The sequence below is a fragment of the Rana temporaria genome, chromosome 6 (assembly GCF_905171775.1).
Source record: "Rana temporaria chromosome 6, aRanTem1.1, whole genome shotgun sequence".
In the NCBI taxonomy this organism is placed as follows: domain Eukaryota; kingdom Metazoa; phylum Chordata; class Amphibia; order Anura; family Ranidae; genus Rana; species Rana temporaria.
This window is the reverse complement of record NC_053494.1, coordinates 159,797,366-159,818,907: the sequence shown is the minus strand read 5'-3', so window position 1 is coordinate 159,818,907 and position 21,542 is coordinate 159,797,366. Positions and strand designations below refer to the sequence as shown.

The 21,542-nt window shown below is 44.7% G+C and overlaps 1 protein-coding gene across 1 annotated transcript in view; it reads left to right on the top strand.

Moving 5' to 3' along the window:
• Positions 1-21,542, top strand: part of AGPS (alkylglycerone phosphate synthase) — a 287,284-nt gene that overhangs the window by 82,806 nt on the left and 182,936 nt on the right. Inside the window, exons 4-6 of the mRNA XM_040357672.1 lie at positions 6,822-6,942; positions 8,963-9,037; positions 17,815-17,886. Of these exons, the coding sequence (XP_040213606.1) occupies positions 6,822-6,942; positions 8,963-9,037; positions 17,815-17,886 (268 nt within the window). The remainder of the gene's footprint in view (positions 1-6,821; positions 6,943-8,962; positions 9,038-17,814; positions 17,887-21,542) is intronic.

Sequence of the window (21,542 nt, the reverse complement as noted above, 5' to 3'; positions counted from 1 at the left end):
TTTTGTTGAATTGTAATTATGCCCGATGGGTACAGATAATGCAGGCAAGACTGAGCTCTGTTATTCTGCTAGTCTTTTGAGTTGCCGGCATTCAGTCTTGAGCTTGGTACAAACTAGTATTTTTCTTCCACCCAGCAGGGCTGAACGAAAAAAAAACTGACCGTTCAGAAGGAGCCACTGCACTAACTGTTGGAATGTTGGAAGACAATAGAACAGTAGCGGATATCGCTGTACTAACTGGGGCGCCCCACCCGTCGGAACACTCCGGCAGCGCTTCCAGCCATTTAAGGGCTTTAGAATGCCGGGAGGCAGGGCGGGGCTTATGGCCATGTGACTGCTGTGATTGGCTGTCACATAATCAGAAAACTACCGCTCACAAGCAGCGATCGGGAGGTTTCAGTTAGCTGCCGCATTGTGGTGGGAATGCCTAGGGCGCGCACTCTCGGCACAGATTTATTGGCGCTATTGCACGCAAATATGCAGCCACTCTGTGGCAAGGCCCGGCCACCGAGAGGCCGCATGTTTGCGTGCGCTTGGCGGTGAAAGGTTAATGGCGCCCCCATGCATCTAAACACGCAGTACGTTTTTTGGGTGTGCTTTTGCACCATGCGATTTTTGTGTGGTTGGAGTTTTAAAAAAGTGCTGGGCCCTTTTTCCTGCAGTTTCTGTAGGTACAGCAAAAGGGGGCGCCAGATTAAGGCCCCTTCCACATGGGGCAGATCCACTTGCATCGGTTCTCCAGTTTAGCAGGAGATCTCTCCGTTGATCTCCGCTGAGCTGGAGGATGACAGGTCCCTCTATGCTCACTAAGCGGGGAGGGGCTTGTCGAGTGCCGCTGCTTGCTATGAACAGATCGGACAAAAACAGACAGCATGTCTGTTTTCATCAGATCCCACCCGATCCGCCAGGACGGATAGAGACTTATCACCATCCGTCCGATTTTATCGGATGTCAGCGGACATGTCAACCCCTGACATCTGACGCTCCATAGACGAGCATGGAGCGGCCATTCAGGTCCGCCGAAAAAACTGACAGGCGGACCTGAACGGTCCGGCAATGAGAAAGGGGCCTAAGTGTAGCAGGTAAAATACAACTGAGTTTTTTTATTAGAATGCTAAATGGCTACTTCCGAAATGCTTACCTGTCTGCTTCTTATGCAACTAGTAGTATCTGGGCTATTTTGAGCATGTGCCTGAGTCATCCGCAAAGGTAAACCGCTCCTTAGCCTGGTGTGCCTATACCAGACCGAGAGCTGCCGGCCGGATGGAACTGCAACTCGGCCGGTAGCTCCCGGTCGGGTACAGGCACACCATCACCTGGCCCAGATAATAGTAGTTACAAAATGATTACCTGTCTACTACTTATGTAAGTAGCCATTTGGCTTTATAATAAAACACAGTTGTTTTTACCTGCTACTTAGTTTGGCGCCCCCTTTTTGTTCCTTCCAATAAAAGTACATGGATATTGGTATTTTATAGGAGAAGGGTATCTGTGTAACCCTCTGTGAAAACTGCACATTATCAGATTATGTAGCCATCAGTCTTCCTTCCTTTGAGCAAACTATGCCAAGTTAATAATAACCAATTCGCTGTATAATGTTCAAAATATTTTCTGTTTAAGGACATATTGATGTTTGAATGTGTTCTGCTTCACTAACATTCTAATGCATTCATATATCTCAACTAGGCTTCGATAAAGTAGCTTTTCCTAGTGTAGTATAAGTGTGAGTAATACCAGGCCTATGGAGGAATATTGATCTGTTCTAGGAAGCCTCCCATATTGCTTAGATATTTCTTTCAGGTGTTCGTTATGAGCCATGGAGAAAGCAATGATGGTATGTTGCAGCCTGCAACAGATGTATAGAACTTAGCACATGTTCACTTTTTTAATTAAGATCCACTTTATGCCAAGTTTTACTCTTTTTCCACTTGGCTGGAAAGAGGCATCTAGCAGCAATTTGTGAAAATGTCGTAAATGTAAGAAGAAAACCCTGTCTACCTTTCCTACTACTTTTTTTTTCCCAAGGCATTTCTTAACTTAAGGAAGAACTCCAGCCAAAAAAACGAAGAACAAGAATAGCATATTTAAAAGATAAAATTACAAAAAGGAACCAGTATAGCGGTACAGAGTCTCCTTCCATCACCTTAGATTTACGGGGGTTCGTGTCCTACTCGTGTCCTACCTTGTAGATGCAGCAAATTCTACCCTGCATCTATTCTAGAGGATCAGTCTGCAGTAACTTGCCTTGTGTAGGGCTCCTACAGCTGCAAAGTTATTTCCACTAAACCCTCTGTATGTTTGATACATTCCTCTATTTTCCTCTACCACCCCCTCATCTAATGCCCCGTACACACACCCGTTTTTTTCGGCAGGAAAAAACAAAAATTTTCCCGACGGGATTCTTCTCAAGCCTACCTTGCATACACACATTCAGGCCAAATACCGCCTGTCCAAAGCCCGGTGACGTACACCATGAACAACAGGACTTTAAAGGGAACATTCCATTTAAACGGCACCACCCTTTGTGCTGCTTTTGCTGATCCTCGTGTTAGTAAAAGTTTGAGAGACGATTTGCGCTTTTCAGTCTTCTCGCTTTTCAGCCTTTGTGCTTTTCAGTCCACTACAGCGTGACGAATGTGCCATCTCTATTCCAAACGCTAGTTTTACCAGAATGAGCGCTCCCGTCTCATACTTGATTCTGAGCATGCGTGTTTATTTTCCCCTCAGAAAAGCATACACACAAACGGTTTTCCCGACGGGAAAAAGTCAGGCGGGAAAAAAGAAAACGTTCTCTTTTTATTTATTTTTTCCCTGCAGTTTTCCTGTCGGGAAAACTGCGATGGAGCATACACATGGCTGAGATTCCCGACCAAAAGCTCTCATGGCAGTTTTCCTGCCGGGAAAACCAGTCGTGTGTACAAGGCATAAAGTCAGTCAGACTTTTTCCATTGGAAATTTCGACCGTGTATGTATGCCCCATCCGATTTTTTCCATCGGAAATTCCGAGGAATTTCGTCAGTTTAGATAGAGAACATGTTCTCTTTTACTCCGATGGAATTCTGTCGGAATTCCGATGTGATTTTGGCCCGTCAAAAGTCAGACCGTGTGTACGGGGCTTAAGAGTTTGTCTGAACTCTTTGATCTCTTTTCAGAAGAATTTGTGAACAGATGTTCTCACCATAGATATACCCACCTTACTAGAAAGACCACTTTTAATTGGTTAAGATGGTGCTCGCCTTCTGGGCTCCCACTAACAGGCAACTGGAATCGCACCTTAAATCCCAGTTTGAATTGGTTTATTTTGCCCTCTGTCCCATTTTGGGAGGGACTTTAATCTGTCAGAATGGGTGAACAGATAGGTCCCTGTTTCCTGAAATAGAGAAAATGTTTCAAGCCCTATGCTTCAGTTATCATGGCTTGTTCCAAGCGTCTAAGCTTGTCTCATATGGGTCTGATGTCTATACAGAATGAGCACTCTGGCTGTGTGCATGGTACACGGACGCTAGCTTCATATAATTTTTTTACTTTTTTTGACTCCCTAAATCCTCGTACACACGATGGCAGGATGTTGTTCATGTTGTCATATAATCCGACAGTTTGTATGCTCCAACGGACAATTGGTGAAAGAATTTCCGACAACAAATGTGGGATAGCATGCTTTAAAATTTTCCGACAACAAATGTGTGATGTCGGATTATCCGATCACGTGTACATAAGTCTGTGGCAAAAAAAAACCAAAGTATAAACACGCATGCTCATAAGCGATGCTAACCATAAGACAACATTTAGCGGAAGTTGCCTAAAGGGTGGCGCTAAAGAGCTGAAAAAACTGTTGTTTCTATTTGTTGGATGACCATTCTTTGCCATTTTGTATGCAATCTAAGTTCACGGCCTAAGCCTTTGAAGGCTGTGGTCTATTCCGCCCAACCTTGACACTGATGAGCAATCTTGCAGGTGGCCAGGGTGTTTTTCTGCCTCACAGTAGGGGGGGGCAGAGGAGTCTCCTCACCCTCTTCGGCCGCAAGTTCCTTCGGAGCCTGGCTCCGACTCGGCCCATAGTGCTCAAAACCAGAGCTTGACTAACCCCTCAATACAGCACTTTGCTTGAAGGTGCCCCTCGCTTCTACAAGTGGGAGGTTGAGTATGCTTCCAGGCAGATTCTTGGACAGTTTTCTTCTCCAGCTTAGCAACCAGACTCCTTAGTCCACAGGTGTCTTTGGCACCTCCTTGAATGTATCTTCACCATCTCTCTTGTGTTGCTGCACAAAAAGATGCATTTTCTCCTGTTGCCTTTTGGTTCTCCACTTCTGGGCCCCTTACCCATGTCCAAATGTAGAGTTTTACTCTGTCCTGACTCCGATTCCTTTCACAGAATGACCTTCAGCCCTTGAGGGTGGTACAGGATATCCTGTCAACGGGATTGACCCGGATCTGTTCTGGCAGTCCCTTACCTAAACGAGGACTCCTCTTCCTGTCATGTTGATTGTAAAATGCTCAGATCTCCACTGAAGAGTGAGACCTGCAGGGTTAGGCTGGATAGGGCCTCACTAATGCCTGTTAGTAGCTATCTCTCACCAGCGAGTGAGGCTGGGCTGCTTAAATTATTGTTGAAGAGGTTCACTACCTGTGTGTCATTGAAGAGGTCTACTACCTGTGTGACAACAGGCAGGAAATTCACCAATTTTCCCCAGTAAGGAGTATGTGGGTCAGTTGGGGAACCCTCTTAGTAAGGTCTGGGCCCGGAATGAGACCTCACCATCTCTATTGATTAGGTAGTTTCTGGGGTGACCCATCAGTTTCTTCCGGTAGGCAGGGTGGTCTCTTCTGCAGCTGTCCTAAGACGCCTCTTTCTGGAGTATCTCCAAGCCTTGGGGCTTTAGTCTGGCTCCCTGGAACAGATGGTTTTCTCTTTGTTGGGGGACCCTGTCCCTGAATTATTTTATTAGATTTAGGCTTGGTTTGTACATCACCTAGTTTGTGTCCTCTCCTCTGGAAAGGAGAGGAAATCCTCTGTGACAGGACAAGTTACCTGGCCTCTATGCTGGTTGATACCAAGAGTACTCTTGGCATAACGTCTCTCCTAAGAACAATGCATTGGAATCTCTCTCCTAATCTAGTAGTCGCTGCAAGGGAGAGTTCTGTGCACCTGGGTTCTCCATCATTTGGCAGAAACCATTGCTCAATAAATTTGCGCCCATTGTTATCGGGCAAACATTCTCTTGGTTCTCGCTACAGGTACTTGCAGCTCCAGATATGGTACTTTTGGAGGACTTTGTGGGACCCATTTGTGTGGTTGTATTCATGGCCATATGTTCTGGAAGATCCTGCAGAGTTCCTCTTGCACACTGCAGAGGCTCCTTCGGCTAAGTTGATGTTTGTCCTTTCTCATCCTCCTTTGTTCTATTTACCAGTCTGGGATTGCAATGTACCCTTTATCCCTGCCTACTTTTGAATATGTTTGGATATCTCGGTTGCAAGATTGGTTGTTTGCTAGGCAACCGCCTTCTTGGTATTGATAATTTCCTTCTCTGAAGAAAATTTTCAGTACTTGTTTGAGGTTCCTTTGTGGACACGTTCTTCTAAGGGGTTTTGCCGGTCTTTACCATACCATGTTGTATGCCTGTGCTTCCTTAATCATATACGGTAGTTGTTTTTCCATTTGTTTTAATACGTTTTTGGTTCCACAGCCTCTTGCTGGTTCAGCCTTTGTTTTTCTTGGAGTTGATTTACTCTTTGGTGCTATCCTCTATCCTGGTTATGTGTGTTGGGTTGATGCCCTGTGACCTCTCTTTGGTGGTTGGCCTCCCCCTTATCCTGTAGGGGGCTTTTATTCCATCTGATTAGATTTGTGTGTTGGTTCAAGTGGTTTTGAGTTGCTGTCAAGTCCCACTACCCCTGTGGGCCTGTCCAATGGTTTTTGCCCACCCTTTATAAGGAATACGTTTGCATGTCCCAACTGCCTGAATTCCTGTTTCCCTCATATACAATACTTTTTTTTTATTACTTACTGTAAGATCTTTTTCTTAGTTTCAATTGGGGGACACCTCTTCCATCCCTATGGTTTTGCTCTTGCCTTCAGTACTTCTATTCCACTAAACTGAGCCATGTTGGGCATAGGAGGGTCACAATATCCAAACCTCCTATAGACGGCATTATAACTCAACTGCATCTGAATACGTGTGTCCCTTCTAGAAAAAACATATGGTTTTAGTGATTATCTAGCTGTATTAGTTTGTGTCCTTTATATCTGCCTCGAATGCATCTTTAAATTGGCTAGTAATGTGATAAAAACAAAATGTGTGCAGTGTCTTCTGCTGGGTTTGGACCTGTGTACGGCATTAAGGCAACCCATACAGTATGAATGGACTGCCGATTGAACCTAATCATGGCCAAAACTGCTCCTGATACATATTCGCAAAGTACAGCTAGGTTTAATTTAAATTGAACAATACCCTAGCGCACGAACAGTTCTTATAGGTTATAATATCCTTGCACTGGTTCCTCTGTCTGTTCCTTCATACCACAGAATGGTGGAGTGTTCCTGTCCTTTTTTTTTTTTCCCCTAGTGCAGAAGATCAATTTACCTCTCTAATAATTTTTTTGGCATATAATACGCAATATAGTCTAAGTAAGGCTGTCTTTATTATTATGACCTACCGTACATAAAGATCAGGTCACATTTTTGGCAACTTACCAGCAGACTTTTAGAAACTGAAACCTAAGTTTTTGGTGGATTAACACTTTTGAACGTCTTACTTTTCTAATATTTGAACACGTTGCAAGAGGCATGCGATTTCAAATCACCTATGTTTCTTTATCAGGCATCTTTAAATGTAAGTGATGCTCCACCAGCCATTTTAAATGAAGGATTTATCCAGGACGTTAAAGCCATCGGCATTCCATTTTCTCATGACGTTGAGGATCGAGTTTTCCGAGCTCATGGTAAGAGCAATTCTTGTCTGTGCTGTAAATCATATTTATCATGTAATTGGTGCCTTCCTTCAATTCAAGTCCTTATGATAATGCAGATTTATTTCTTTTAAGCGGGATTCCAGTATTTAACATGTCGTACCATATTGTTTTTAGACAATACAAGGTAGTATAACCTACATGTTGTGATGGATATAATATTAACCCAATCAGTCTCAAACTACTCGAAATGCCATTATGCAGGGAATCGCATAGGGAGAAGGCTTATTTAGAGTAACGCACTGAATACAATATAAAAAATAAATAAAACAGGAGTTCGCTTAAACTTTGCAGTATTTTGAGGGACTGGCCGAATCTATGTAAAATGTATATCTCCGTGTAGGATGAACTGTCACGTGCACGAGAGTGGTTTAAAAGTATGGAGAAATTGGAACCACTTTTTTTTTTTTTCTTTGCAATTTGTATCCCTTATGGGTTATTTTTGCCCTTAGTTGCCATTAAGACAGCCCCTTTATTTTGAAAGCACCCTCAGTGCCCCTCAACGCACATACAATTGTACTTGCTCTATATTTGGCAGCGCACCACAGAGCATTCACATCTGCATCTTGTGTGCTATAATGCCGGTATGTTTGTTTTTACTGTATATGTACATTGGGTGCAACGCAGAATGGAATGGCAGCACACCACTAATTGTATATACAGCCCAGTGAGAATTTCCTGACCACTGGATGCAACGAAGTATAAACAGCTTCCGGACCGCCCACCACATATATACTGGGGCAGAGCGACCAGGCTGCACAAAATTACGTACCTGTACGTGATTTTGTGCATGTAGTTTAGGATGTGCGCACGCAGACGGAGCGCCGCTCCTGCTGTGATTGGACATAGCGGGAGCCAATCGGCGGGTCTGATGGCCGCCATGACCCAACGATCGTTCTGTGGAGAGACGTGTCAGCGAGCAAATGGAAGATCTTGTGTTTAGCTGAAACACAAGATCTACTTTCCTTCAGTGTATCTGTCCCGCACACAGTTGGAAAGCACCTCTCAAGGACACACTTAACCCTTAGATTGCTCCTGGTGTTAACCCCTTGCCTGCCATTGTCATTTATACAGTGATCAGTGCATTTTATTTTTTTAGCACTTCTGTGTGAGTTCACTGCTCCAAAGAAGCTGCTGGCAGGACTTTTTCTGACGCCCTGCCAGCGCACCGCTCCAGTGTGAAAGCACTCGTGTGTGTGTGTGTGTGTGTGTGTTTTTTTTTTTTGTTGTTTTTTGTTTCGGCCTGTAAACGCTGCTCTACAAATATGCCTGAAAATGTTTAAATGTGCATGGACACATAAGCCAACATTGTTGCTTCTACAGGCTGATAGAAAAACCGCAAAATGCCTGAGGCCTTAAAGTGGTTCTAAAGGCAGATTTTTTTTTATCCTAATACGGTACATTCTATGCATTAAGATAAATACCTTCTGTGTGCAGTAGCCCCCCCTAATACTGACTTGAGCCCCATCTCGATCCGCTGCTGTCAATCAAAGTCAGTGAGGAGAGAGAGGGGCAGGGCCGAGCCATAGCTCAGTTTCTGAATGGCTCGTGCCCCCATAGCAAGCTGGTTGCTGTGGGGGCACTTGAATAAGGGAGGGGCCAGGTGCACCGGTGAGGGACCTGAGAAGAGGAGAGCCTGTGCTGCGCTATGCAGAACCAACTGCACAGAGCAGGTAAGTAGAACATGTTTGTTATTTTTAAACCAAACAAAAACGAGACTATAATATCACTAAACTTCAGTTTACCAAAAATTGGCCTTAAAAAAGGTGGTTTGATTTGTATGGCAGCAAAAGGAGGCGTAAGGATAAGACATGCAGTGTTCCACTAAGTGACAATATATTAGAAAAGATCTACAACATGAACATAACATGTCTGTCCTCCATAGTACACAGTATACTTTTAGACGCATTTTTCATTCTCAGGCTGGGTGTTAATAGTCCAACATGATTACTTCTCTATTCTAATGTATGTGTATAAATGTATTCGTCTCTAGGTCATTGCCTGCACGAAATGTTTACACTCAGGGAAGGAATGTTTAAAAGAATTCCAGACATCATTGTGTGGCCACGTAAGTATGCAGGACCTAATTTCTGATCACTTCAGTAGGGACCTAGTCATTGACCTCTTGCTTATGTTACAAAACTGTATCAGATGCCTGCTTTGTGAGACCGTAATCCATTTTAAAATTTGAAAGGACTGTCTACCCAGAACTGACGTTTATGGCTTGGTCTGTTGGTCCGATATGTGTTATAGGGAAGGGTCTGTGCCTTATGTGTCCCCATCATAGTTCTTTATAACCAAACAGAATTTTATTGTGGGACTTTTTAGGTACAAAAAATGCACAAATGAAGTAAAAAAAATGAACAGTTTGATTACATAAAATCAGAATCCCATTCATTTGTGATTCATTTTAGCTTTCAAGTAGATACCCTAACATGTTTCGTCTTCTATGGCTTTTTCAGGGAGATTTATTGAAGTTATGAAGCATATACATTCATCACGAATCTCATCAGGTCTTCACAAAAGACCAAGTACTATCATGTATAAAACTATTAATCAGTCATACAGAAAACTCCATACAATGAGAAAAGGTTGCACCTAAACGCTTAAAGTGGTTGTAAACCTTAAATTTGCACTTTTACCTACAGGTAAGCCTATAACAAGGCTTACCTGTAGGTAAAAAGAATATCTCCTAAACCTGTACGGTTTAGGAGATATTCCCCTCGCAATGCGGGCGGCGCATGCGCAGGGGGGATCCACGGCGGAAGATCCGGCAGCCGCCGGACCTTGCCGATTTTAAATCTCCCGCGCGCATGCGCGGGAGTGACGTCATCGCCGCTCCAGCCAATCACAGCGCTGGAGCGGCGCCGCTCCAGCCAATCACAGCGCTGGAGCGGCGATACCCGGAAGACACGCCGGAGCAAGATGACATCTCGCTCGGCGTGAACCAGGTAAGTGTTGTTCACCTCGTTTTTAGGTAAGTATTATATAATCAGCTATTATGCGGTGCATACTAGCTGATTATGCATTTTGCCTTGCAGGTAAAAAAAAAAAAAAAAATTATATATGCGGTTTACAACCGCTTTAAGTAATAGGTCTAAGCGGTATATCAACACACCGCGGGGCAGCCACTGGAAGCTGTTAACTCAACTTTAAACTAAACGTTATTATAAATAAAACATTATTTAAAATTAAATGTTAATTAAAAAAAATAAAAAATTGGTGGGCAGCTCCCAGCAAATTTTACATTCCACTTTTCTGTCGTGTGCCGATATGCCGATTGGACCTACTACTCTGAGAGTTTTGGCGCATCCTGGGATTTTCTCACCGTATTGAGTTTTTTGTATGACTTTGATTAATGGTTTTACACAAGATAGTACATGGTCATTTGTAAACACCTGATGAGATTCAGGATGTATACACTTCATATAGTCAACACAGCTTGCGCAGTCCGTGTACATATCCCAGTGTGCATTGCTCCAAATGACGTTGCAAGGACGTCATTGGTTTCGACTTGAATGTAAATTACGTCTAGCCCTATTCGCGAACGACTTGCGTAAACAACGTAAAAAATTAAAAAATCGAAGCGGGAACGACGTCCATACTTAACATTGAGTGCGCCTCATAGAAGCAGGCACAACGTTACGCCGAAAAAGCCTTATGCAAACGATGTAAAAAACGAATGCATGTACGTTTGTGAATCGACGTAACTAGGTAATTTGCATATTCTACGCCGAAAACAACGGAAGCGCCACCTAGCGGCCAGCGTGAGAATGCACCCTAAGATACGACGGCGTAATAGAATTACGCCAGTCGGATCTTAGGCTAATGTCGGCGTATCTAGCCTTCTGAATACAGAAAGTAGATACGCCGGCGCAGCTTTGAATTTACGCAGCGTATCTATGGATACGCCAGCGTAATTCTTTGCTGAATCTAGCCCATGAAGTTTACTGCTTTATAATGCTCTCTGTGGCTGATTCACATTGTTTCACATCTTCACATTCACATCTCAGTTTAGCACATTCTTTAACTGCTTGCTGACCAGCGCACGACGATATACGTCGGCAGAATGGCACGTGCAGGCAGATGGACGTATATTTACGTCCCTTTTAAGAAGCGGCATTGTGGACACCCCCGCGCCGTGAGGTTTGTGAGTCTGACCACGGGTCCCGTGGACTCGATGTCTGCGGGGATACCCACGATCGTCTAACGGAGAGGAAGAACGGGGAAATGCTGATGTACACAAGCATTTCCCCATTCTTCCTAGTGACAGAACACTGATCACAGCTTCCTGTAATAGGAAGCGATGATCAGTGTCGTGTCACACACAGCCCATCCCCCCTACAGTTAAAAGCACTCCCTAGGACACACCTAACCCCTTTAGTGCCACCTAGTGGTTAACCCCATTCACTGCCAGTGTAACTTTCACAGTAATCAGTGCGTTTTTATAGCACGGATCGCTGTAAAAATTACAGTGGTCCCAAAAATGTGTAAAGTGTCCGCCATAAAGTCGCAGTCATGATAAAAAAACGCAGATCGCCACCATTACTAATAACATAAAACTACCCCTATTTTGTAGATGCTATAACTTTTGCGCAAACCAATCAATACACGCTTATTGCATTTTTTTTTTTTTTTGCCAAAAATATGTAGAAGAATACGTATCAGCCTAAACTGTGGGGAAACTTTTTTTTTTTTTTTTTATAGATTTTTTTTTGGGGGGGGATATTTATTATAGCAAAAAGTAAAAAATATTGAATATATTTTTTTTAATTGTCGCTTTAGTTTTGTTTTATAGCGCAAAAAAATAAAAACCGCAGAGGTGATCAAATACCACAAAAAAAAAAAGCTCTATTTGTGGGGAAAAAAAGGACGTCAATTTTGTTTGGGAGCCACGTCGCACAACCGCGCAATTGTCGGTTAAAGGGACGCAGTCCTGATTTGCAAAACGTGCTCTAGTCTTTGGCCAGCGAAATGGTCTGGGGCTGAAGTGGTTAAATACGGATTATGTCTTTTTTTTTTTTTGGGGGGGGGGGGGGGGTGGGTTACCTAGTTTTGACAGGTACCCGCTCCCACTTCCGCTTGGGCAGTCTAGGTGATCTGAGCAGAAGTTCTGCTCTTCCCCCTCCCTTCCTGCAAGTTTCTGGGACACATCACAGGTCCCAGAAGATTGCCTGACCATTGAGGCGGTGCAGCGTGACTTGCGCATGCGCAGTGCCCACCCGGCTGCGAAAGCTGTAAGTGCCCACACTTGTAATTCCAGCGCCGGGAATAGGGGAGGTAGAGAAGTGAGGGTCCGGGCAGCCACATCGCTGGACTGTGGGACAGGCGAGTGTGTGTTTATCAAATGTCCGCAGCTACACCTTCCTTTTTTTTTTTTTTTTTTTTTTTGTAGCGGCTGACTTTTAATAAACCTGAACACGTCTGGAACTCTGCTTTAAATTTCCCAAATGAATAAGTGGCAATAAGCAATCCTGTTAATCCTCTCGAAAAGCTGCTTTTTACTGTATACAAGATGCTTCGACTGCCCATGTGAAATGGACTGTTAGCCATGTTTCTCTAGTGATTAGGCAGTGCCAATTAGGCAGGATTGAGACTCAAAGTGGCAATTAACAGTGCAGATATACACAACAGTAATGGTTAAATATTATTAAACACGTCATTATCACTATTGCTATTTAATTGCATGTAGGTTAACTTTGCAAATAGCTCAAGGCCCACTCAGAATAGCCAAATTAGTCATTGTACATTAATTAAACCGAATAAAGATAGTTAAATATTAGCTGTTCTAATTGTATCGCTGTTTTATGCAATTACGCTTGAAACGACTAATTCCTTAAATTCAAATGAAGCACTTGCAGGGAGGTTGTGTAGTATACGGTGTATACTGGCTGTCGGGAATTTGATTCAGTTCAGCCTCCCTAGAACAGATCGCTAAAACCTGCCCGAATTATTTTTTTTATAACTCTGGGGATAACAACCTATTTATTTAAAATGTGCTGCCTAAAACTACCTACCTCAATGAATGAAAAGGAGTCCATTGAGGCTAGGTTCACACTACTGCGAATTCAAAATCGCGGTAAAAATCACGATTTTACTGCGATTTTGCCGCGATTTAAGAGACATCTGTGCAGGGTTCAATGTAAATCGCGGCCCGAAATCGCAAAAAGTAGTACAGGAACTACTTTTTGAAATCAGTGCAGCGCGGCGTCGCACCGATTAGGACGGTACAATTGCCGCCGATTTGAGATGCGATTTGACATGTGAAATCGCATCTCAAATCGTACCCAGTGTGAACCTGGGCTGAAGCACACTGCGTTTTTATAGTGTGAACAGGCCCAAAGTCTGCTGTGCTTCTTTTCCAGCGTGATGCATGATCTCTCTGGTGAATGCCGAGTACTCCAATACACGCTTGATGTTGCTGGTTCTTTAACCCACCCCTCTGCTGCCCAATTTTGCAAGTCATAAAAAAAAATCAGGTTTTTGTTTTTCATTTATAATGGTACTTTGTGGGCAATTAAAATGTATTTCACTACAGGAGCAAGTGCATCATTAACCTTCCCCGTTGGCAGCTGATTGTCTTCATTAAATCACTTATTAGGCCCAATTCAAATGAGCGCTGGCGCCCGTACTGCACACAGGAGGCGGGAATTTTGGCGTTTGTATCTGCCACCAGCTGCATGCAAGAAACCTATGAAGGGAGATGCAGATGCAGCAGCTGCACAGACACGGTTGCATGTCAAAATCTGACAGCCTTGCAAGAGTTGCATGACTCCGAATGCAGACAGAGAGCCAGTCTGAATGATGATGATGATTATTATTATTATTATTCTAGTGGATTTATGTAGCGCCAACAGTTTGTGCAGCGCTTTACAATAGAAAAGGAGAAAAGGCACCAATACAATTCAATACAAGAAGGTTAGGAAGGCCCTGCTCCTGCGAGTTTACAATCTCTAATAGAGAGGGGCTGGTGAAACATAAGGTAGTAACTGTGCGGGATGAACTGATGAAATGGAAGATTTGGTTGTTGGTTGAAGGCAGAATAGGCCTCCCTAAAGACATGAGTTTTCAGGAAAAAATTTAAAGTGGACAGAGTAGGAGATAACCAGACAGATTGGGGTAGTGAGTTCCAGAGGATGGGAGAGGCTCTAGAGAAGTTCTAGAGATGAGCATGGGAGGAGGAGACAAGGGAACTAGAGAGCAGGAGGTCTTGGGAGGAGCGGAGAGGGCAGCTTGGGCGATATTTGGGGACAAGATTGGTGATGTAGCTCGGGGCAGAGTTGTAAATGGCTTTGTATCTTGGTGTTTTTTAATTTTATTCATTGGGCAATGGGAAGCCACTGGATATATATATATATATATATATCTCTCATAAAATAAATTAGAAAAACAAAAAAAGCTTGCTAGCAGAAGCGAACAAAAAAACGTGTTCAAACCACCCATGTGAGGTATCGCCGCGATCGTTAGAGCGAGAGCAATAATTCTTGCCCTAGACCTCCTCTATAACTCAAAACATACAACCTGTATTTTTAAGGGTAAAAGTTTGTCGCCAATCCACGAGCGTAACATTATCTTTCACAAAAAAAAAAAGGGCCAACTTTACTGTTGACTTTTTTTTTTTATATTCAAAAAAAGTGCTCCCCTCCCCCAAAAAAATGTGCTTTTAAGACCGCTGCACAAATACGATGTGACAAAATGTATTTCAAAGACCGCCATTTTATTCTCTAGGGTGTTAAGAACCCCCAAACATTATTTATATATATATATATATATATATATATATATATATATATATATATATATATATATATATATATAAGTAATTTTCTAGCAAAAACAAAAGTTTTGAACTTGTAAACACCAAGGCCCAGATTCACGTACGACTTGCGCCGACGTATCTTCTGATACGCTGTGTAAGTTCTAGGATGCGCCGTCGTATCTATGCGCCTTATTCTTGAAACAAGATACGCCTGAATTTTGGCTTGATCCGACCGACGTAGGTCTCCTACGCCGTCGTATCTTGGGTGCATATTTACGCTGGCCGCTAGGGGGCTTCCATTGATTTACGCGTCGAATATGTAAATGACCTAGATACGCCGATTCACGAACGTACTTGCGCCCGTCGCAGTAAGCTACGCCGTTTACGTAAGGCGTACGTCCGGCGTAAAGTTATCCCACCTAAAGCAGGTGTAAGTCATGTTAGGGTATGGACGTCGGAACAGCCATCGTATTTTACGTAAGTCGTACGTGAATGGGGCTGGGCGTAGGTTATGTTCACGTCGTACGCATTGAGCCGTCGTATCTTAGGGAGTATATGTTACGTGATTCTGAGCATACGCGCGCATGCACCGTTCATTTCGGGAATTCATTTACATGGGGTCACGGCAAATTTTAATACAACACGCCCACTACCTTCCTAATTTGAATTAGGCGGGCTTACGCCGGCCCATTTACGCTACGCCGCCGTAACTTGGGGAGCAAGTGCTTTGTGAATACTGGTCTTGCCTCTCTGTTACGTCGGTGTAGAGCATATGAGATGTGCTACGCCCGCTCAAAGATACGCCGCTGTACGTGAATCTGGGCCCATATCTCAGAATGAGGCTCGGGGCTTAAGTGGTTAACCACTTACCCCCCGGACCATATTGCTGCCCAAAGACCAGAGTACTTTTTGCGATTCAGGACTGCGTCGCTTTAACAGACAATTGCGCGGTCGTGCGACGTGGCTCCCAAACAAAATTGGCGTCCTTTTTTTCCCCACAAATAGAGCTTTCTTTTGGTGGTATTTGATCACCTCTGCGGTTTTTAGTTTTTGCGCTATAAACAAAAATAGAGCGACAATTTTAAAAAAATGAATATTTTTTACATTTTGCTATAATAAATATCCCCCAAAAATATATAAAAAAAAATTTTTTTTCCTCAGTTTAGGCCGATACGTATTCTTCTACATATTTTTCGTAAAAAAAAATCGCAATAAGCGTTTATTGATTGGTTTGCGCAAAAGTTATAGCGTTTACAAAATAGGGGGTAGTTTTATGTCATTTTTATTATATTTTTTTTTACTAGTAATGGCGGCGATCAGCGATTTATTTTTTTCGGTACTGCGACATTATGGCGGGCACTTCGGACACTTTTGACACATTTTTGGGACCATTGGCATTTTTATAGCGATCAGTACTATAAAAATGCATTGGATTACTATAAAAATGCCACTGGCAGTGAAGGGGTTAACACTAGGGGGCGGGGAAGGGGTTAAGTATGCCTGGGTGTGTTCTTACTGTGGGGGGGGGGGGGGTGGCCTCACTAGGGGAAACACTGATCCTCGGTTCATACATTGTATGAACCGAAGATCAGCATTTCCCCTGCTGACAGGACCGGGATCTGTGTGTTTACACACACAGCTCCCGGTCCCCACTCTGTACCGAGCGATCGCGTGTGCCCGGCGGCGATCGCGCCCGCCAGGCACACGCACGGGAGTCGGGGGCGCGCGCGCCCCTAGTGGCGGCTGGGAGAGGACGTCATATTACGTGCTCTCGCCCAGCAGAGCCACCTTGTGGACGTATTTCGACGGTGCGCCGTCGGCAAGTGGTTAAGGAACCCCCAGCAAACTCGGGAGCAACCCTGGTTGGGAAAGGTTGAATGAAAGGGGTTGTAAAGGTTAGTTTTTTATTTACTAAATAGGTTCCTAGTGCATTGTTGGTTCACTTACCTTTTTTCCTTCGATTTCCCTTCTAAATGTTTTTTTTCTTTGTCTGAATTTCTTACTTCCTGTTCCTCCTCAGTAAGCTGTTCTGGCTGACTAAACACCGCTCAGATAATGGTGTGAAGTTTGCTGAGGAGAAACAGGAAGTGAGAGATTCAGACAAAGAAAAAAAAATGTAGAAGGGAAATGGAAGGAAAAGGTAAGTGAACCAACAATGCACTAGCTTAAAGGAATAAGAAATAGAAAATAAAAAAAAAACCTTTACAACCCCCTTAGGAGAAAGTTGACTTGGCATCTGCCTTTATCCCTTTTTTACATTTTTTTTTTTTTTTTTACTAAGCGTTCCATAGAAATACAAATTCTTAAGACTCTCTTAAGGGAGACTCCCACTGTGGAATATTATCCTTCCATTGAAATGTTTTTTCATTATGTAACAAAGTAAAGCATTGCTTTAATTTAAAACAGGATACCTATTACAATAAAGGTCGTGATCCCAAGAAAATTGGGACGGAAGACCAATAGGGGGCATGGAGTGCTTTCAGATTGATTTCAGTTGTGCAGTTAGTGAATAACCCCCTACAATGAATTACATTTTGTGTAGAAGTCGGGCTAATTTATGGCACGTGAATTTGATAAACTAGAACTGCTTGGCTCAGAAATATGTTTTCGTTTTGTACCATACCTGGTAATGCAGGCTCAATTTAATAACAACACATTAAAGGAGTGGTAATGTTTAAAGCTTAGTGGTCTATATAAGGCACCATATTTCACATCACCAAAATTTGTTAAAGCGGCACTCTTTAATGGTTGCCATGGGCTATTACTCTTTACTTCTTTGAACAAGCTTGCAGGTGACCTCTCAGGTATTTTCCTTAACTATGCACCCTACAGTTTCATGCCTTCCAACATTCTGAAATGAGAGAGAGAGAGAGATGCCTTCCAGCACAAAATATGTAGGCAAATGTCTTACCTGTAGCTACGTGAACCATGAAAAATGAATATGCAGAAAATTATTGGTTAAATCCCCAGAATTTTTCCAATACAGGCACTTCAAAATAACAAATGCAGTAATTTAGAGTTTGAATATAAGGTTGATTGCGGTATAATTCTTCTGTAAGAAAGTCTTGTATTTTTTACTTGTGCAGAATGTCATGAAGATGTAGTACGGATTGTAGACCTGGCCTGCAAACGTAATGTCTGCGTTATTCCATTTGGAGGTAAGTTTGCTGACTGTGTTGGCTATAATTGTTTTAGTCTTTCCTCCCCTTAGTATAATGTTTAGGGCAATAACGTGGACTTGTCTGTGCCACCCGTCATCTAAGGGCTCATTTACACTTGCTTCGACTTTTACACACATTAAATCACCTACTGCTTCAACATGCTTTTTTATGTGTTTTTGATGCTTGTGTGATGCTTTTTTGAGGCTTGGAAAATGCCCTGTGTGTCTGTGTGTTGTTTTAAAAGGGCCCAGTAGAACCCCGGCTCAGTATTATCCCTATTCAGCAGATCCCCTTCTTATTGGTACCCTAGTTCAGCAGATGCCCCACTCAGTAGTACCCCTCATCTCAGCTGATGCCCCACTCAGTAGTACCCCCTATCTCTGCTGATGCCCCGCTCAGTAGTACCCCCTATCTCTGCTGATGCCCCGCTCAGTAGTACCCCCTATCTCTGCTGATGCTCCGCTCAGTAGTACCCCCTATCTCTGCTGATGCCCCGCTCAGTAGTACCCCTCATCTCTGCTGATGCCCCGCTCAGTAGTACCCCTCATCTCTGCTGATGCCCCGCTCAGTAGTACCCCTCATCTCTGCTGATGCCCCGCTCAGTAGTACCCCTCATCTCTGCTGATGCCCCGCTCAGTAGTACCCCCTATCTCTGCTGATGCCCCACTCAGTAGTACCCCCTATCTCTGCTGATGCCCCGCTCAGTAGTACCCCCTATCTCTGCTGATGCCCTGCTCAGTAGTACCCCCTATCTCTGCTGATGCCCCGCTCAGTAGTACCCCCTATCTCTGCTGATGCCCCGCTCAGTAGTACCCCCTATCTCTGCTGATGCCCCGCTCAGTAGTACCCCCTATCTCTGCTGATGCCCCGCTCAGTAGTACCCCCTATCTCTGCTGATGCCCCGCTCAGTAGTACCCCCTATCTCTGCTGATGCCCCGCTCAGTAGTACCCCCTATCTCTGCTGATGCCCCGCTCAGTAGTACATCCTATCTCTGCTGATGCCCTGGGTCAGTTGTAACCCTCCAGCTCTGCTGATGCCCTGGGTCAGTTGTAACCCTCCAGCTCTGCCGATGCCCTGGGTCAGTTGTAACCCTCCAGCTCTGCCGATGCCCTGGGTCAGTTGTAACCCTCCAGCTCTGCCGATGCCCTGGGTCAGTTGTAACCCTCCAGCTCTGCTGATGCCCTGGGTCAGTTGTAACCCTCCAGCTCTGCTGATGCCCTGGGTCAGTTGTAACCCTCCAGCTCAAAACGAACTGCACAGTGGAGGCAAGTATAACATGTTTTTTTTTGTTTTGTTTTTTTTTCAAAATTCTTTATTTACTCACAACAAAGAGCGTGTCCACATGGATCACATTAAGAACATATAAACGGCAACATCTTTACACGTTCAAGGATAGACTAGTAAAGTGCGGCAGGGTAGTGGGTACAGCATAGTCTGTGATCCGTCTGTTCCGTGTTCGTGTCATCGAGCCTACCATCTCTTCCCGTGATGACCTTGCCCCTCAAAGAGCCTCCAGTAACGGAGTGCGGTGTGAAGTCAGGGATCCGCGGACACGCCCTCTTTTTTCCGATATCAAGAAAGTAGAAGACAGGGAGAGAATGAAGCGGCAGGGAGTAATACCTCCCGCCACCCATCCGAAGATTGGAGAAAGGTTGTCGCCTCGGGAGTCAGGTTCCCGACAGCATCATGGAAAGAAGGAAAGAAAAAGAGAAGAGAGAGAGGAGGGGGGAGGGGGGGGGGGGGGTAAGGGGATTTGCCCGCGGGCATGGAGCATGTCAGCCATCCGGCCTGTCATCGCTCCGCCGAGTATCAAAGTTAACTCCTCCCTGGAGAGGGGGGGAGTTGTGTCAAGGAGTCTAGGTCTGTCCCCTAAGTGCTTGTCCTTCATCTGAGTAGGTGAACACATTCCACAACTGCCAAGTCTTTTTATATGCCTCCTGCCTATCTCGGTCTGTGAGGATAAGATCCTCCATTCTATTGATATCATCTACCCTCCGGAGCCACATCGTCACCGTCGGTGGGTGTGGAGATTTCCAGCAAGCGGGGATGCATGCTTTAGCTGCGTCTAGAAGGTGTCGGATAACCGATTTCTTGTATACGCGTGTAGGATATGTGTTAGCGTGTAGCAAGAGGTATGCTGGGTCATCAGGGATCTGGCGTTCAGTAAACTTCTGTGATATCCTCCTGACCTCCGCCCAGAAGGGTTTCAGCAGTGGGCATGACCAGAAAATGTGGGTCAGTGTACCTACGTCCCCCTGACAGCGCCAGCACGTCTGAGGTGGACCTAAAGAGTTTGTGAAGCAGAACCGAGGTGCGATACCACCTAGTCAGGATTTTGTAGTTTGTTTCCTGTATTTTGGTACAAATAGAGGATTTGTGTGTGAAGGTCAGAATCTGCTGTCTCACCTTGGCCGAAAACGTGCATTGGAGTTCCTGTTCCCATTTCGTGATACAGGGGAGTTGATATCCCTCCTGCGGTGTTACCAGTATGTTGTGTAAAATGGACAGCGCGTGTGGCAATGTGCCCGTCTCCGAACATATCTCCTCTATTGGTGTGAGAGGTAGAGTCCCCGTCTGTGGGGGTCTCATGGTATGTAGGAAGTGGTTCAGCTGGTTCGCCCTCATAAAGTCTAGTTGAAATCCCCCTCCCTGATCCGTCAACTCTGCGGGTGTCCTCCAACGGCCTGCTATGCTAAAGTGGGAAACCTGACACACACCCGATTCTCTTAGCGCTCGGAACCTTCCGTCCCGTAGCCCTGGTTCAAAATTCGGGTTACCTAGCACTGGTCGTAGGGGCGAATTCGCCGGCGGTGACCCCATTTGAGTGAGCAGCTTCGCGCAGATACTGGTCGTGGCACCTATCAGCGGGTGAGATCGTAGAGGCTTGGGCAGCCCCGTATCGCACCACGGGGCCCTCCGCAAGGGGATGTCGCTTTGAGCTTGCTCTATGTGGGGCCATAGTTTAGTGTTCCCGTGTCGACACCAGTCCACTAGTCTGTTTAAGTGTGCCGCGTGGTAGTACGTGCGGATATTGGGCATAGCCAGTCCACCGTATGTCTTGGGTAGGGACAACACTGTTTTGTGAATCCTGGGATGTTTCCCTGCCCACAGGAAGCTTTTAAACATGGATTGCACCTGCCTAAAATATTCCGCCGGTATGCGTATAGGTAGGGCTTGGAGAAGGTACGTGAACTTAGGTAGAATGGACATCTTAAGTATTCCGCACCTCCCAAGCCAGGAGTGCAGGCCGGTTGTCCATTGGTCTAGCAACTTCTGAGTGGTTTTTAACAGTGGTGGGAAGTTGAGCTTAAAAAGTTGGGGGAGGGACGGAGGGATACGGGTTCCCAGGTAGCTTATGGCTGTATCTGTCCACTGTAGGCTGAAGCCGTGGCGCAGTCGATCTAGGCGGGGGTTCGAGATTCCCACTCCCATTGCTACCGACTTTCCTATGTTGATTTTCATATTGGACAGTCTCCCATAAGTCTCGAACTCTCTCATCAGACTCGGTAGGGATACCTCGGGGTCAGTCAGTGTGAACATCAGGTCGTCTGCATAGGCAGACACCTTATATTCTCCCTCTCCCACCTTGACCCCCGATATGTCCGTGTTCAGTCTCACATGTCTCAGAAATGGCTCGAGGGTCAATGCAAAC